This window comes from Diabrotica undecimpunctata, chromosome 6, assembly GCF_040954645.1.
Source record: "Diabrotica undecimpunctata isolate CICGRU chromosome 6, icDiaUnde3, whole genome shotgun sequence".
Lineage (NCBI taxonomy): Eukaryota > Metazoa > Arthropoda > Insecta > Coleoptera > Chrysomelidae > Diabrotica > Diabrotica undecimpunctata.
Genome location: NC_092808.1, coordinates 17,661,201 through 17,681,114, shown reverse-complemented (window position 1 = coordinate 17,681,114; position 19,914 = coordinate 17,661,201). Strand labels below are relative to the sequence as shown.

At 31.6% G+C, this 19,914-nt stretch overlaps 1 protein-coding gene across 11 annotated transcripts in view; it reads right to left on the bottom strand.

Moving 5' to 3' along the window:
- Nucleotides 1–19,914, bottom strand: part of raw (NDT-like domain-containg protein raw) — a 410,674-nt gene that overhangs the window by 10,574 nt on the left and 380,186 nt on the right. For 5 of the 11 annotated variants that reach the window (XM_072534343.1, XM_072534344.1, XM_072534337.1 and 2 more), the window contains 6 exons: nt 4,781–4,890; nt 4,325–4,480; nt 3,083–3,198; nt 1,681–1,892; nt 1,365–1,535; nt 431–741 (listed from right to left, as the gene is read on the bottom strand). In XM_072534343.1, coding sequence (XP_072390444.1) covers nt 431–741; nt 1,365–1,535; nt 1,681–1,892; nt 3,083–3,198; nt 4,325–4,480; nt 4,781–4,890 — 1,076 coding nt within the window. The other 6 variants (XM_072534348.1, XM_072534340.1, XM_072534341.1 and 3 more) reach the window with 5 other exon arrangements.

Here is a 19,914-nt window from a genome sequence, read left to right as displayed (position 1 = left end):
AGTAAACACGATAAGTACAATAATCTGTACGATAATTTTAACAACGGCTCACGATTTTCTGACTGCGAGGACCTGGCAACGCTGACTTCTTTCCTCAATGCAAATGGCGGACTCAGCTTCACTTAATCTGTATCTTTTAATAGGAGTTGTTTATCTATTGGTTTAATATATTTGCATAAGTAAAAGTATTCAATACTCGCGCGTTCAATATTCATGCCATAATATAAAGGGCTCGCTTATGTTTGATGCGTCCAAATATCAATGAAGTATTATAGTAAAAATGGTTTAAAAAATAATGTATCAAATAAAACATAAAAATGGATTCAAAAATAATAAAATGAAAATGAACACTTTTGAAAACCAAAAACTGAAATAAAAATCAAATAATAGATGAGTGTTCGATGATATAGTATCCAAATTGCGCAAATACCTAAAGTATTATCAAAAACCGATTTAAAGAAAACCCTAGTCTTCAAAAGTGCACACTTCCAATACAATGGTGTATAATAGACGCTACCATCTGTAGTACACATCTCGCAGTTGTCCGTGGTTGAAAATTCCGCCATTAAGGCACAAAACTTCTCGAAACTAACAGTGGAATTATTATAATTGCTTGTGGAGTTTAGATAATTGTATACTTGGTTCATCTCTAGGGAACGGTTGGTTAACTTTTTGAAAGCTTCCAAAACATTTGCTGGTTTCATCCCGCCTCCATAGGAGTCATATATATCCCTTAGTTTCCTGCAACAATATTATTCAATAAACAAGCTGAACCATTAATTTTTTATGTGTTATGATACTATTAATGAACTAACAGTTGAAATAACAATTGTACTGCTGGGTAAAACATGATCACTTTATTAATGAAAATGGTAAAAGCACAAAGAAATAGCAGAAGCTAAAGAAATTCTAGGCATACTCTAGTTTGATATAAGGAAAACAGTGTTCACTGTTATAGTGAAAAAACGAAAAATAAGAGTGTGTGTAGGCGCAAAGAAAAAGGGATGTGTGAAATTTTACAAAAGCAATCAGAGTAAGTTTGTCGCCTCTGCTGGTTAGTATTCTGCTTGAGAATGTAGAAACAGATACCAGCGTTAGTGGAAGTGTTTGTAGATGATATTATAATAGTCAGAGAAACAACAATAGCATTCACAAAGTAATTAACAATCAATTGCCTTATTACAATTGCCAAAATTGTATTTTGATGAATATCAACTAAATAAATATTAAACAAATATGAATCATAAATTAAAAATTAAATAGATTTAATCTAGGCAAAAATCAAAATAGAACAATGAATATTGATGAAAACGTAAAAAATAATAAAAAATCAACATGTATGAATGTTTAAATATTTATCTTACCTAAGTTTACTTGTAATTTGTTCCTCTGCGCTGGTACCATTTGTAGAAGAATTTCTTAAGATATTTGCAGTGCATTGCAGAGCAGTAGTGAGGTTTTTGTGGACTTTTACCCCCTTACTTTTAACCAGATCCAATAAAATTCTTTGTGCGTTTACTAAATCTCTATATTCCCTGAAAATCAATAATATTTTATAAGAAATTCAGCTCATGAAAAGATGAGGTCATTACTTGTTTGCTAAAATGGACGAAATAACTATTCTCTTGTGAAAGATAGTCTGGAATTTCTTAGAAAATAAATTAGATTTCTTTAACATACCTATCTGTTATAACTTCACCCATTATGGTCTGTGCCTTTTCATAAGGCTGTGCAACTACTACAACACACCTTCCAGAAGCTATAAGATAGGCAACTTCTATCATCCCCACTGTACTTCTAGTTTGGCTATCTATCACAAAAAGTAACACTGAAGCTGCCTGCTTTGCATCATACTCTTGTGCCACAAGTTCAGGAGCCCACATTGACACTTGCTAAAATCATGTTTCAGATAAGACAAAAGCATCCTTGACAAAAATAAAAATATATTAGATTTATATAAATATAGTGTTTTCATAGTATATGCAGTATGGTCATTCGATAAGTTATTAGAAAATCCAATAGATGGCATTCATAGTATAAAAAAAATCGGTATAAAAATCTCAGGAAGATAGATACTGCATTTGCCCTCAGTAGAGAATAAATGTGATCATTTCGTCAACTATGAGACTGGTTTTTGTACTTTTCTGTCAGAATACTGCTGAGTTTCTGTACCTATATATTATCATGGACAAAACATGGATATATCACAGCAGTCCTGAGACAAAGGGACAATCAAAAGAGCGAGTGTTTTAAGGCAGCACAATATCTTTCACATTTATTACTTGGCTAATGCTTTAAACCATGGCTGAAGTTTATTCTTCATCATTATTACAACGGTTGAGAATTAGAGTAAAAACAGTATCATTGGAAAAAGAAAAAAATCTGTGTTCACCAGTAGTTAATCACTCGCATGGGTACTTATTTTGCAGCTCTTTGAATTCCTACAATTTGGATGGTTAAAGAGTTTGTTTAGAAAAATGTATTGAGCTGAAGAGAGATCATACTGAAAATATAATATGTTGTTATATCTTTTTCTAATAACTTATTGAACAACTGTTTTAAAAGATAACACATTTTATACAAAGTAAAAACACTTCATAAATGAATTAATATATATATATATATATATATATATATATATATATATATATATATATATATAAATACCAACAGAAACAAGGAATATAAAAAACTTGAAAGAAAGCAATGAAAGATTCTAATTCACAACATACACAGAACAATAAAAACAAATCAGATAAATCATGGCACCTTTCTCTTGTTATAAATATAAGCTTAATGTGTAAAAGAAAATCTATAGGTATATGATTAAAATAAAAATTAAAATGACCTAAATATATTTATTACAGTATAGACAAAATAATGTTGAAATTGAAGCACATAGAAAAATAGAAAACATACTTAATGTTCATTAAAAGATTTCCCTGGTAGTGAAAAATTGTCCCTAATAGTAGGTATATCTTTTAAAATTTGAAAATTTGAGATGTACTGAGTAAGGATATGTAATATTTATAGTACAATAATAAAAAAAAAACATAAAAAGTTTATAAAAATAAAAACTTACAGGATTGTAAAAAGAGATGCCATTTTTTTGTAACTCTGGAATTGCTGTATCTGCTCTCCATGTTGTTGGGTTACAGGATCCTCCAAGGAAAACATCACATTTACTATTTAGACATTCTATAAAATAGAAAATGTACATGTTTAGGCACTAGTTATAATTCATAGACAAATATATCATAACTACAATTGTTTATTGTTTTATTGTTTATGGAGTATATATTCTGTATGATATCTTAAATATTATCAGTAATGATCTATCTATTAAGAAATATTTTTTGGCTAACTTTTTAAGGTATTAAAATGGTATAAAAAGTGATTCATGATATATAGATTTATTTTTATATTTTTTATTGCCAGATCAAGTCACTTTGTGTTATATATCTACAACAACATTATGATCTCGCAGTATTATTAGACATCTCCAATAATTTAAGTAACTAAAGAATTATAAATAAAATCAAAATCATTTAGTGTTTTTTGGAACCAACAATACATACTATTAACTTACACATTTTAACATGTACAATGCTTTATATTTAGAATTGTCTTATTGTTTCGACTTTCCAAATAGATCAATAATTGGAAAAGAAATAATTGTCATAGTGGTTTTCCTTTCATCAATTACTGCCCTGTTCAAATACCAACTCTGTCATCTACTAAATAAATGTAGGTATTATAAGCATAATTTTAAAGGTAGGTACATTATACTGAATATTTCATTAAAAATTGTCTCTAAAATTGTACACATTCTTGAGATTAATATTTTTTTTCACACAGATTGATTAAAAATGTTTTATTTTTAATAATTATTTTTTATAGTTGCAATAGATTCAGAAATACATTGCAATAACTGAACAAATTCTTTATTTCTTTTTTGACACTTCTGTTGAAGGATACCCTCAAAATTGCCAATATATCAAAAGCTAGCTACTAATTTTTAACAAAATTTCTTTATTTTCGACATAATAAGCCCTAAATATATTTTATTAAAATACTGCTTATATTATTGTTTGATGAAATAGAGATCAATACTTTCACTTTTCTGGTAAGGAAAAAAATACAGTTTTATATATATTCGATACTGATTATACTAGATTATATTCATACAATTATGAGTTGCCTTCAGTAAACATGAGTTATATCTAAAAATATCATATGAGCAATAAACATTATTTTAGGTGTCCAAATTTGCATGAAAGAATAAATTAACATGAAAAAATGAATTGTAGCAAATTCAACTTACTTGTATTATTAATTTTTTGAGGTGTGGACCTTCTTTGCTGTTTGGGAGGTTGGTTTTGCATTTCCTTGACGAAAACACAAAATTCTCCAAAAGTGATGTAGTCTGCAGCACCATTTCTCCTACTGCACTGCCTCGCACACTGGATCATTTTTGTCACTGGAATTATCGAAATGAAACATCAAAAATATCACTAATTTAACGCATACACAGTAATTTTCTAACCTAAATTTGTTTTTGTTGAGACTTTTAGCAGAAACATCTTTCTAGGTTAGTTTTTGGGTTGTTTACAATACCCACCAAATGAACAGGTAAATTGGATGTGTACGTTTTGACAGTAAATGAGCAGAGTCGGCTTTTCGAATTTTATGATATGATTTATTGCTAAATGGCAAATATTTACTTAATGTTGTCATTACAAAAGGATAAAAAACAATTTCATAATATAAAAATACTAACCTTGTGATTTGGACGGAAATAGTTTCATATCATTAAACAAAGCCTGTACAGAATCTTCCGGAATGTGTAGAGTATCGCCTAAACGTACGCAGATGGCATTATACACCTCTCTAAAAATAAAAAATAAACATTTAGAAGAATCGCAAGGATAATATATTTTTTTACTATTAAGAATATTTTTATTCAATAACAATTCCAAGATTTTATAAACACATTTTAGAAAACAAATGGTCGTGACTGAACATTAGATATTACAATTCTGCGCATAATTTGTTGATTATAGTTCTTTATTCTAAGAATTTAACAAACGTTTTTAATAGTTCCACAAAATATTACTTTTATGTTTCCAGTTTAACAGGAAATAAATTTAATTGGATTAGATCTTTAACAGATGAATCACCACGATAGTTAAAAAGTGAATTTCAAGGAATATTTTCCCTAATGTATGTTCATTCTTCTTGTATACATGACTAATATGAAAATGAGCATATCTGCTAAATATTCAGCACCTAGTTAACTAAAAAACGAGAAAAGAAAATGTAATTGCGCCAGAGGAAATTTACGTGCAACGCAAACTTCGCAAATATCACCTCTAGGTATAGCTGTAAACTGCATATAACAGTAGTTGTCAGACTCATAAATTCATTTAATAATAGAGTTGCAAAGACTAGTTTGCACAGAAATCATTGGTGCAATGAGATTGTGCTCCACTTTTTAGAGATAATGCTAGACCTTTCATCACTATATATACACATAACAAGAATCGCTTTCGAAAGTTCTATGTTTACTGTTGTGATATTTGTTTATTTTAAAGTTTGTACTGTTAAGTATATCGTTCTTCTATCCCCTAGTTATCTCCTTAGTTGACGCTTTATCCTTAATACGTCATATGTCTTCATACGTCATATGTATTGGTATATTACGAGCGCCTAGTCGTCGCTCGTAATATACCAATATTATAGAGCGTCTCTAAAGTGATTTAAAGAGTTAACCTAAATCCACAGAAAACTAAGGAGAGTTTAGTAGGAGTTAAATGTTAAATATAGAGTACATATGAGGATATTATTATTCAGAGAGGATTATTTGGGAATTGTCAAACAAAGACAATTAATATCTAGATTACATAAAAGTAGAAGATATAGAAGCTCTAAATAAAATAAAAAATGAACAATAAAGTGAGAAAGTCATGAGAAAATAAGAAGTCTTTGACTTGAGGAACAGCATAACCATTATAGATATATAAAAGACGAAAAACAAAACGAAGTGAATTCGAAATCTATACAGATGGCTACAAAAATCACTTTCAAAGTTTGAACAAAAGTATTCTTGCGCAATATAGCAACAATTCATTTTAAAAGTTGTAAACATCGATGCTAAATTATCTATTCGATGGGTTTTGTGATATTTTTCTAAATCATTTAAATATAAGATTGCAATTGATTTATCAGTGACAGGTTTCCAAAATTTTAATTTTTTTATCAATTTTATTTTTTAATGCGGATAAAAAGATTAATACGTAGCAAGGCAATATTCAGTATTCTTGTTTTTAAGTTATTTATGTACAGTAAATATTATTTTGGATATTTTTTTCAAATTTTATTTCAGATCAACTGAATTAATTTTTTTAGACCATCTTTTTAAAAATGCAAATAGTATCAGGAATTTGTTTTTTTATTCATAATAGTTGCCTTTTTCACAGGGTGATACGATACGTACGGTATATGTATATTAATCTGCTTTGGACAAGCGCGGTTGGATCAGCTATGATTATGGTACTGAATGATAGTTAAAAATTAAGTAATACAAAAATAATGGTACAGGAATGACATTACTTAAATATATGCATGTATATTCTATTACTATGAAAATAATAAATACTGGAAAGCACCAAAATGGAATGAGAGAAGACGTTCCCGCTTAGGAATAAAGACAAAGAGAATTATGATGATGTATTTGAAGTATTTAAATAGTTAAGTAAAGTTAACAACAGCATGAAATCGGTTATTGTAATGTAAGTTGAATACATTTAGAACAAATGACACAACTCTCAATTCGATTACAATAAGAAGAACTCCTAGAATATTGAACTCTATTGAATTAGGTGTTAACAGGTCTTCTTCTTTTTGAAACTTAATACATAGGTTTACAAATATCAAAAACTAAAAAAATACAGGAAATAAGATAAGTGAAGATACCATTCGAGGAAAAGTGGAAAGACATTGCTAGAAAAAGAAGAATTTTGTATTTAATAGAGATAATACGTTCACCTTAGCAGTTTAGACCTTTAAAAAGGGACTGGTCGAAAAGATTAGAATAATTTGCCAAATTCAGAATCCCACTAGAGCAATTAAAGAATTCTACTAAAATCTTCCATGATTTCCTTATTACCCCAAAAATATTTAGGAACTAAATTATAAGGTATTGTTTGGTGATTTTGTAATCGAATACTATCTAAATTTGTAGTATTTTCTATAATATTTATATAAAGCAGTGATCAGCTCAGCAGAAATCAAAATAAGAATAGAAAAAGCCAGATCCATATTCACTAAAATGAAGAGAGTGTTCTGCGGAAGAGATTTGAGCCTTGAAATGAAACTTCGCCTGATGAGATGTTACGTACTTTCTGTGCTGTTCTACGGAATGGAGTCATGGACGTTGAAAAAGATTGATACCAAAAAATTAGAGGCATTTGAACTGTGGATGTATCCCAGAATCCTGAGAATATCATGGACCGAGAGAGTCACAAATGTCGAGGTCTTGAGAAGAATGAATAAAGAAAAGGAAGTCATATTTACGATCAAAAAACGAAAACTGCAATACTTGGGACACATTACAAGAGGCGAAAGATATGAACTGCTTTGAATAATTATGCAAGTGAAAATAGCAGGAAAAAGGTCCATAGGAAGAAGACTAAACTCCTGGCTAAAGAATCTACGGGAATGGTATAGCTGTAGCAACAACGAATTGTTTCGGTCAGCAGTTTCGAAAATACGTATAGCCCTGATAATCGTTAACCTTCGGAACGAAGATGGCACTTGAAGAAGAAAGAAGAGAGCAGTGATACACATATTGGGGCACGTAGGCCACATTCAACATTTATTTGATTGGTTTATCAACTAGTATAAACTTTTAACAATATCTATGTTGATGATGCGTTTCTTGAGGGCAATAGCGGCGCTTATTTCACAGAATAAACAAAAAAATACAGTTATGCTAATGTTTGATGAAAATAATCAGTTGTAATATTTTAAAATTATGTCAGCGGCAAACTAATTACTGACTAATAAACGCGAATAGATAATAAATCTTCAGAAATCATTAATTTTAATTAACTTGACTAGACATATCGTCTAAGAGAACACACTCCAGAATAAATAAAGAAACAAGCAAACGCCATAATATATGGTTTTTATTTCATCAGAGCAACAGCTGAAAGCTACTAATATTTGCACATTTCGACAGCCGAAAGGACAAAAAACGATTTATTAAATTGTTTAGTTCTTCGCCATCAAAGCAGGTGGCATCTTTGTGCGCTAACCACTAACGTGGAAAGTATTTTGGAGATGTTAGTTTTTTTCTTCAAAATAACTTAACCACTAAAAAAGATACAGAAAAAATGCCACAATACAAAAAAACAGCTATTTCTTTTTTTTAGTGAAGATTTTGATTTTTTTTATTTTTATAGACTAAAAATTAAACTAGATATGATTGTCTAAAGGTTGTAGTCACATGCATTTACCACCATCTTCAAGCCCTTTCAGCGCAACCCTTTTTTAAAACGAAGAGCTTGAAAAAATTTAATATACATCATTTTTAAAATAAACTACGAGTTGGGATGGTAACCACTCTCATAAGGAAAGCATATATATTGGTATAGGCATAGATTTTGTTCTTTGACTAAAATCTTGACTAAAAGGAAACATCTAAGTAAAACAATTATATATATAAATTCACTAGTTTTGGAGTAATATGTTGATGCACTTTTTCTGGATCGATTTTTCCAGGAAAAGTTAAAAACATGCAGACTGCCCTGGAAAAATAAATTTGAAAGCTTCGAATAGATGATTGTTAAAACTAAGGACATTGCGTCGGCATGGAATCTGTAAAATTTTGCAGCCTTTGTTCTGCGTCTTTGCGGACAGAGAACTTCATCTGATCCAAAACATTGACAAAATAATGAAAAAGACAAGACAACTGGTGTAAGATCAAAATGTTGCAGGGACTACTGTTAGAGACGATAATGATGACATTTGAATTGGAAAACTAAAATAATAAAAACATGCCAGATTTTACTAAAACTACGAACACACAGACACAACTTCTTTGCTTATTAGTTTATTAAAATATGAATAAGATCTTATTAGAAATTTTTATGAAGCTTTGAAAGAATACAAAGCGAACCTACGAGAACGAATATTCTATACAATATCTTACATTATTAAATAAATACCGCAAACTGTTGCGGTTGTAACTGAAAATAATGTCTATACCGGAAAATGGCTACAAAAAGATTTCATTTTATTATTGTTTAATAAAAAACTCTTTCTAATATGAAAAATGAGATAAAATTACATTTTGCATTTCTTTAGATATTATCGTTAGTACTAATTTTAAAAACAAAAACACTAAGTTATCTAGAAAACAAAATGTAACCTTTATTATACACTCGAACTAAGTTTACCGTTTTTAAACAATAAACAGGTTCTAAACGACATACTTTGCAGTCTCTTTGGACTTTGTAGGCCAAGAATTATGATAATTCTGCTGCACCATGTTTGCGGAACTGTAGCACTTTTACCGAGTAGCATTTATAAAAAGATGAACACTTCTCAGAAATGAACTAAAACCTTTTTTACACTGAACACAACGATAATACTTTACGAGCTATTTCAATATTTTTATCTATATTAGCGTTTAGATTAGAGATAAGTAAGTTAAGGTAAAAATCAATAATGTATTCAACTTCTAGATGATAAACAGGTAACATCGTATGTTTTATTTTCATGGTGGAATCTGTGCACACGGGAAACTTCGAATGATCCAAATTTCGTTAGTGAATTTATCCTTTTACGATTACAATATTCGCCAAAATAAACAGTACCGATCGTGAACATTATTTACATGTTCAAAATGTGCAGCATTAAGCCGGGATCCAACGGAACGTGAAGCGACGATTTTCATCGGTTCACGGTTGGCAAAGAGAAAGAGAGGTAATAGAAAAAGAAAAACTCTAAAGACCCCCTAAATATTTTTGGTTTACGATCCTTAAAATAAAACAAACGTATCGATTTATGATCGACGCGGGCAGTCCCGTCATTGGTCGGTGAATCAACACGGTTCAAAGGGAGGTTGAAAGCTAATTCACAGCAGGTACTTACCCCTTTAAACCTTCAGAAACGGCTAGGGGCTGTTATGGTCAGTGTCGTAGTAATTACCCAACTTACTAAATTTTTTACCGCCAACAGACTAAACCTTCGATACTCGAGGGTAGATGCTCCATCGAAATGGTCTGACCACATTTTGGGGCAAATTGAGTGAACTTATTAAAAAGTAAATATTTATTAATTTCACAGTAACTTGGCGGACCAAGCGTGCTCTCTTTTCTTTTCACTATTATCTATTTTCAATTTCTGCCGACGTAAAGAGCACCGTTCCACGTTCGGTGGGATCCCGGCTTTACGGCGCAAACATATTTATAAAGAGTGGTTGTTGCAGTTTTTAAAAAGAGGCTACTAACTTTTGTCGTAGTTCTCAAATATCTGCTGGCGGAACTTTGGACTTAAATACTGATTCCTTCAGCATACCCTAAATGAATGCATTAGGTGTTGTCAGATCAGGTGAGTGAGCATGGCACTCGAGTTTATTCCACGAGAAATTATTATGTATGTATTCAAAATGTTCGTTATATAAGCCTAGGTATAGCTGTATGGCACATTGCACCATCGCACTGAAACTATTTCCTGTGTATTGCAGATTTCGTGCGGGGCAAAAATTTCGTAAGTCTCTAACAGAAGGTATAATAATGTTCTCTCTGTTACGCTCTTGTTTAACAGTAATTGGATGTTCGATCTTATCTTCAACAAAATAAGGACTAATAATCCCATACCCCGACACAAAACACCAAATGGTACCTGGTTTGCTGTGGAGTGGTTTCTTTACAATGACATGTGGGCGTTCAAATACAAGAAATTGAGGTGTTTGTCTATTGATCTGAATGCGATAAGGTTAACCACCAAAAGATTTAAACAGTCGACGTGTGGATGTTTCACTGATACTCAGTTTATACGAAGCACATCGAAAGCTTCGTTTTGAAGATTGTAAGATCTGATCGAGAACGCATCCTTGATTATTGATGGTAGGAACTGTTTTTAGACGATCGGAAGAGCCCTTGTGTTGACACAACACACTACCAGTGTTATGAAATTTATCAACGATTGCTCTTATTACACTTTTACCGGAGACCGCCTTGTTAAAAATCTTGACGATATTTTTCAGACACATGTTTCAAACGTGGACCATTCCATTCCCGTATGAGCGGAAATAATGCTCTCCTATAAACACTTTCTCCTCAGTTGTCAGAACCATTTTCATGACGGTTTTATTAAAGAGCAGTTAATGAAAAATAAGCCCAATCAAATAAATTCGTACTGTACGGTATTGTTTATTTTGGCAAAATCGTATTTGTTTCGAAAGTCGCTGATTATATTGAGGTATTAATTTAGAAGGGCTAAAGAAGAAATTTTAGATGCAAAAATATATAGAGAAGCTATTTTTGGCATTGATCAACACTCAGTAAAAACCAAAAACACAGACTGAGCTATTATCAGCTAGTATCATTAGCCTTCACGGGTAAGGTCCTCTAGCCTGTTCCGTTCCATGACTCCATCTCTTCCTGGGTCTTTCTTTTACCTTTCGGTTTGTGTTCATACACAAATTTAGGAAACCGGTCGTTATTTATTCTGTCCAGATGGTCTTTCTAGTTGTTTCGATATGTTGTGATTTTGACATTATACTCAAATCTTTGTTTGTTTATTTATTATTCGGTCAGCATTCGTATTCCCTGTAATGCTTCTCAAAAATTTCATCTCAGCAGCCTGAACTTTACTTTCATCTTTTTTTGTTAGGGTCCACGTTTCGCTGCCACATAGAATTGTTGGAATTGTCATTGTTTTATAAAATTTTATTTTTGTACCTATTTTCTTGTCCTTTCCTACGGATCTTCTTACAGTTCCGCACACTCTTTGGAAAGTTGTTAACTTATTATCAAATACTCGACCATAGTCGAAAGATGAAATCACAACACAGATAATTAAAATTCAGCACTTATTTCAGAGTTTCTGCTTAGTATATTTAGTTTATATAGGGCCATTTACAGGTTGTCTTCAGTCTTTGATATTAAAGCTTGTGGCCTACGTGGCCTAGAAATGCCACGTCGACAATATCTTTACATTTTCTAATTAAGTCATCGATATACAAGTTAAAAAGAATTGGTGATAGGCAAAAACCTTGCGGAACCCCTTAGTGGAATTTTATCGACGATGATGCTGATTGTGATCCCCTGATATAAGCTTTTATTTGCCTATATGAGTATTGCTAATCTTTTCCATTTTAGTATGTTCTATAGCAGTTCACAATTAACCTTGTCGAAAGCTTTTGTGTAGTCCACAAAAGCGGTATGAGTTTCTACCTTGAATTCACTTGTCTTTTCTATTAATAATTTTAACGTAAGTACTCCATCTGTGCACGATCTGCCCTTTTTTCGCCATTTAAGAGAAGGATATAGATGGAAAATAATAGGAATAGATGAAATCTAAACCGGTTAGAACCAGAAAGTGTGAGGGAATTATATAGAAACTGGACAAAAATTTGTAAATTAAACAATGAAGAGCATCACTATCATATAATAATGTATCTGTAGAAGGCAGCACAGAAGCAATCGAATAAAAAGTTCTAAACACTATTTCTCGTAATGAAATCCAAGCTTCGTGTACCACTATAATGCTAGCCCGTCCAAAATGATTTATTTGATTAAAATTATGAAGTCTTCTCACTGGAAGTATAGTAAACAACGTTTTTAAAGCGAGTAGAGGAATACAGAGCATATTCAAGATCAAAAACAGCATTAGCTGTTTGTAAAAACCTCGCAAAAATGGAATTCCTACAATAGATGTCAATCAAATTTGATTTCACGATTAGTGTTACATTTTCAATGTAGCATAGTATAAATCACGAAACCGTTGTTTTTACTACTACCTAGAAAATCCTTTATTTTCTTTATGAAATCTAGTCATTCAGACAAAATTCTAGATATTTGTTTTTTTTTGTTTTCAGAAAATTTAAAAGTTATTTTTGTATATGTATTTTGAAATTTAGTAATACTATACAAATAATGATCGAGTAGTTTCCAAGAAACATGACATGTGTTGTTAGACGTATTGTCATCCACTATATTTCAAAATCAACAGATATCTTTTATCAAAAAAAAAACGTATGATCCAGCATCCAAATTAATCAAGGTAAGAACGATATCAGCGATATTATTAGAATCATCAATATTATTTGCTGTACCAGGATTACAAATGTGCTACGTGATGTCATAAAAATTGAACAATATTATAAATTAAAAAGATGCCTCAACCAGAGCCTTGTTTAAAAAATATATTAAATTCGTCCTATTTTTTGATATTTCCATGTTTCGTTTTCTGTGTTTTTCATCCACTCCTATCGTAAGTATTCAGGGCCGAGTTCGGCCTGAAGACTTATGATAGGAGTACATTGAACTTTAATGAATGAATAAAATGAAAGATAAACTATTTTCTTAATATTTTATATATTTTATATTTACATATTTATAGGGATTATGTAATTGAAATTGTATTTTCTTTTTTTTTCCCTTTAAAGAATTGTAAAATGTTTATTATCTGACATTGTTATACCTACTATATAGCATGTCAATAAAAAATAAATTTTTTCTATGTTTATTTTTATTAATATTTATACTCAAATCTCTCATTTGCGACACGAACGACATAATTCAAAATTTGAGGTTTGTGAGATTTTTGTTACACAGTATCCAATTTTATGTTGTTGTATTGCTGCTAGAACAACACATAAAAATTACCTTCGTTGGTGGAAAGAGAGCGACTGTGTCGTTCTAGCTCCATCTAGTATGGTCATTCCGCTTGCTACAATAACGTTGCATTTCAGTTGTGCTTCAGTGTTCTGTAGAGACGGTATTATTAGTGTTATTAGACTTTATTATTTAGTGTTCAGATGTTATTCTAGTTATAATTAAGGACAGTATATATTAGAATTAATATTATACAGTATTATGACGATCTTGATAATAACAAATAGGCAAAAGTCATTTTCAAATAATAATTATTTTTTTAACAGTTATTTTATTTTTATATTTCTATATCATAATATCAACTCGATCCCAAAAATCGAAAGCCACTACATCAGAGCAAACACCTCGAAACATTTCATTGACGGCAGTAAATCAATAGCAGAAATTCACAAGGATTATGTTGCTAAGTGCAATCTTTTTTACAGAATTACTTGTACAATTTATAATAATTCCGAAAATGAAGAAAAAGAAAACCAAAAAGAATGCTACGAGCTTCATTTAAAAGAAAAAGAACTGTCATGTTTACAGAACATAGAAGATAAGGAAAACAGTAATAAAATAGTCGCCGTTTAAGACCTACAGGCGGTTTTTCAGTGCCCGAAAGGTGATGTGTCACTTTTTTACTATAACTCGAAATTAAATGCTTGCACTCAAATACTGCAAATTGCTTTGTATGGGATGAATCTAGTGGAAATATAGGTATTAATGATTTAGTGGGTGGATTCCATCCAAAATCAGTGGGTGGAAATGACATAGATGTTATTTTCCACTCGGACAACTGCGCTGGACAAAAAAAGAACAAATTAATGTTGGCTGTTCACTTATACTGTTTACAAAAATTTCCTAATATCAGATCCATAACGCATAAGTACTTAATTAAGGGTCACACTCAAAACAAGGGTGATTCTGCACATTCGCTCATAGAAATGCAGGTAAAAAGACAATTAAGTGGTCCCATGTACACAACAGATTCATTTATTGCGGTAATCAAATCGACAAGAAAAAATGGACAGCCATGCCATGTACATGAAATGTCATTTGAAGATTTTTTTTACTGAAAGACGTTTGCATACAAATGGGACTGAATTTGTCAACACAGGTTTTATACTACAAACATTCTTATAATGATAAAGATTTTAAAAAGGCCATAATAATCAAAAGGAAAAAAAAATTCAGAAATCGTGGTCAAAAAAGATGACCGTCACAAGCCAGGAATTTCTGAAAGAAAAAAAAAACCGATTTGCTTGACTTATAACAAAACTGTTATACACTATGCACCATTTTTTAACTCATTCTAAATATTATTTTTTTTCTTTGGTTTAAAATGTTCGATCGTCTTGTAGCATTTTGTAGCACATTGTAGCATTAGCATAAGCATCAAAATGATGCTTATGCTAAGATTGCAGTAAGATAGACATAACACCAAATATTGACTGTTTTTCCTAAAAACATTTAAAGCACTTATCAACAATAATGTCATTTTTCGGAATAATACCAAAATTGATCCAATGTTTTTTAGAAAGAACGACATAAAAAGTTATTTATTTTTCTTTAGACAAAAAAAAGCGAAACAAATTACGGAAATCATTAGGTCTTGTTGAATTACGATATACATACACACATGTCCAAAAGTTTGGAATATTGGAATATTTCATCTTTTTATTGATTTTTATATATAAACTCTTCTGAATAATTAAACATCATTTTGTTTCAATTCTCAACAATACTAAATAAATCTCAAAACCAGATAAACGATATGCAAAAAAATTATTTCTTCTCTTGGAGTGAAAAACTTACAATGTACAACTTACATTTAAAAGTAAATTAGTATAGAAAAAAATAATTTTCAATAAAAATAATAATTAGTAATTCCTCAATTGGCCTGTATGCATGCCTGTAGGCGATTTGGCATGTTGACGATTAACTGGTCGAGCTGGGCTTGCGGAATTCTCTCCCATTCTTCACGGGCAGCATCTTTTAGTTCTCGAAGTGTAATAGGGGGATTGTTTCGCTTCTTGATGCGTGTTTTGAGAATGTCCCAAGCATGTTCAATAACGTTTATGTCGGGGGAATTCGAGGGCCACTGTAATGTAGATATTTCTTCTTCTTCCAGAAAATTTTGTACTGCTGCTGTTCGATGAGGAGGTGCGTTGTCAAGCATAAACACAAATTCATCACCTACTGCCCCTCACAATAGACGTACGATAGGATTTAATACTTCCTCGATGTACACAGCATCAGTGACTCTTCTCTATAGAACCAGCAGTGGCTGTGTCCAGCAGTCCGTGTACCACTCATAATACCAACCCAAACCATAATACTGCCACCTTCAAATGGGACACGCGGTTGGGCTGTTTCTAGTCGGATTTGTCGTCCTGGTGCCCTCCAAACCAGTGTTGTTCGCGAATCAGATACCAAGCCAATTTTTGACTCATCAGAGAACATCACGTTATTCCAGTTAGGACCATGATGCACCATTTCTCTAGCCCATTGCAACCTTACTATTTTGTGTTGGTAGGTTAGTTTAGGAACACGTAGCGGTCTTCTACGATATAAATTTACTGCATTTAGTCTGCGTGTTATTGTTTGCCGTAAAATATTCAGTCCTTGACTCCTAAAAATTTCTCTGGATATACCACTTGTAGATTCCAGACGATTTCTACGAGCTATCAATGGTATTTGCCGGTCTTGTGCTGCTGTTGTACATCGACTTCTACCACTTCTGGGACAATCCTTAACGTCATTTGTATCTTGAAATTTTTTTTTAATTTTCGATGCAGCACTCTGAGTAGCATCAACAATATTCGCGTTATAACTTTGACTAAAGCCCTGTTGTAACAAAGAAATAACTCTAGGTATGTCAAAATGAGATATCACGTTTCTAGGCATTTTTAAACGGCTCAATTCAAATTTAAACAAAAACTGAAAAAATATGTAAATACGCTAATCAGCGTATGTGTATCAGAATGTGATCAAAATCATACAAAAACGATTCAAATTTTTTATCATTTTCATTTAAAAACGCTCTAGAATGAATATTAATAACAATTTTAAAACCACCATAGGCGCAGATATATTATTTGTACGTATTCCAAACTTTTGGACATGTGTGTATATACCAACTCGCTAATATGTTATAGAAAGCCGCATAAGCAATGTGAAACTAGAAATGATCTGATAAAATCTTTGTTAGAGTTTTCTCAAAAGTTTGCTTTTTTTAATTATGACGTTCTTGTCGCAAATGAGCGAAATATGATATAAAAGAAGTATTTAAGTTAAATTTGAATGTGCAGCCAGCATAAAAAAAATATTTTGGTTTGAATTATTTTCGCGAGTCTATATAACGTCTTTAGGCATACGGAAATAGGTTTTCGGACAGAACCAATTATATGAAAGTTTATTTTTGTTCGTCTCTTCGTATGTCCAAAAATATTTGTACCCTTGCAATGTATGACCTTTACGTCAATAAAAACTGACGAAAATAGGAAGTCCATTACGTTTTAGGAAAGTAATGACCTCTTAACAAGCACATATTTAAAAACGTGACTTCAAATAAAATATTGGTAATTGACAGATTAAACGAGCGGTATAAACGAACAGCAATTTTGTAAATGTGATATTTACCGACGCAACAACGCTATTAACGTAAATACTGCTTTGATGCACTAATTAATATTAGTATAATTTCTTTTACAATTTTAAAAATAAGGTAATATTATTTAAAAACATTAATAGTAATTTTTGTAATTAAGAGGTCAAAATACTCATATTTATTAATAATTCGAATGATTTAGATCAGCCATACTAACTACGCGGCCCGTGGGCCGCATGCGGCCCTCGGAGCGATTTTTCGCGGTCCTCAGACTGCTAGGCAGTAAAACAAAATTTACGAGTTATAATATAATTATGTTTATGTTTCTATTTATGTATTTAATAAGATTACAGTAGTGTAGAGCGACGCCATGCATTGTACCGCATTTCGCATTAGTCATCTTTACCCTCACCACAGTGGCACTGACCGGAAATTTTAGCAGAAAAGATGAAGCCGTTTTCTGATGCAGAAATTGTAATAGAATGTGTTGTCGCAGTTTGCAAAACTTTGTTCTCACAATTTGCTAATAATGAACAAATATTAGATGAAGTTTCAAAACTTCAGCTGTCTGATTCAACGTGCATGAGACGGTCACAGAACTTAGCAGCAAATATTGCCCTTAATCTTACCGATAAACTGCAGAAAACTAAATACATATTTTAGTCTTGCACTCGACTCGTCCACTGACATATCGGCAATTTCTCAACTGCTATTATTGTTCGTAAAGTATGTATCGAAGGATTGTGTTCTTAGAGAAGATTTTTTGGACATGATTCCTATGACTGGACAAACTCGAGCTATTGATTATTTGAACACAATAGTAAATTTTTTTAACGAACATAGCATTGATTTGAAAAAGGTTTTTCTGATGGTTGCCCATCAATGTTGGGGCGAAATATAGGGTTTGTTCAGCTGTTGAAAAAACACTTGGGAAATAATAATTTATTGAGTTTCCATTGTACCATTCATCAAGAAAGCTTAGCTGCTAAATTTGGTAAAAATTTCAGCTGTGTTATGAAAACACTTGTAAAGATTGTGAATGAACTAATGAGAGTTTCAAGAATTTTTGAAAGAACTTATGTCGCAATATGGGGATATTCTTTACCACACAGAAGTGAGATGGCTGAGTAAGGGTAAAGTTTTGAAACGTTTCTTCAGCATTCGACATGAGATTACTCTAATTTTTGCTACAAAGAATAAAGAGTTTCCTAATATTCATAATTTTAGTTGGTGGCTTAAAGTAGAGTTTCTCGCTGATACAATGAGCATTATGAATGAAACATTGACCAAATTGCAAGGAGACTACAATAACATTGTAACGAAAATGATGAGTATTGTGTTGCCACTGGAGCAGAAGCTGAATATGTATATTGAAGAATTGTCAAATGAAGATTATTCCAGCTTTCCTTCCGTTAAAGCACTGTTTGATGAAAATCCAGATGAAAGTCAATAGATTTCTGACCTACTGAAGCTTTTAGCAGACCTAAAGGATGGAATGTCTGTGAGGTTTAGTGACTTCGGGAAGTTCCAAGAACCATTTCGCTTGGTGGAAAATCCATGAGCAGTAACAACAGCAAATGTAGCTCATCTTTCTATTTTTGGATACGAAGCTAGGGATTTGAAAAATGAGTTAACTGATCTTCAGAATGATACAGAGCTCAAAAGTATTTTTGAAGAAAAAAAGAAAGAAAAGCTCACTATAAGTTTTGGAAAGCAGTTGAAAATGACAAACTTCCTAACTTAATTAACTGTGCTCAGAAAATTTTGTGTATTTTTGCATCTACATAATCTCTATGAATCTACATTCAGTAAGCTGAAGTTCATAAAAAACAAGTACAGATCTAGACTAACTAGTGAGAACGTTGAAAATATTTTGAGAATTTCAGTTTCTTCCCAACCTGCTAACATAGATGCCATTGTAGAAAACTGTGAAAGATTTCGCCCGTCGACTTCAAAGAATTAACAAATTCAGGACTTGACATTCCTGGAGTCAAGTAAAAGACATTTTCCTACTTTTTACATGCAAAACAATCCATATAATTTATAATTATATTGTTTTTACGTAACTTGTAATAAACTTATGTTATAGTCATATAGTTTTAAAGTTATTTCATACCACCACTTGTACTTGCGGCCCCGAGGAAAATTTCATTCAAACTATTAGGCTCTCAAAGAAATCCTAGTGTGGATCCCTGATTTAGATAAACCGTAAAAGTGTTTTTAATCAATTTGATGAATAATTGTTTTTATGACAAATACAAGAACCAAAATAAAAAACCATCTGGCGAGTAACATATAAACGAAACGCGTTGGTAAAAACGGTACCTATATTATTGTCTGGAAGAGATTTGTCTACTATCTGTCTAATAGAGGGACAATTTATTACCAAAAAGAGGTTTAAATCTTTTTATG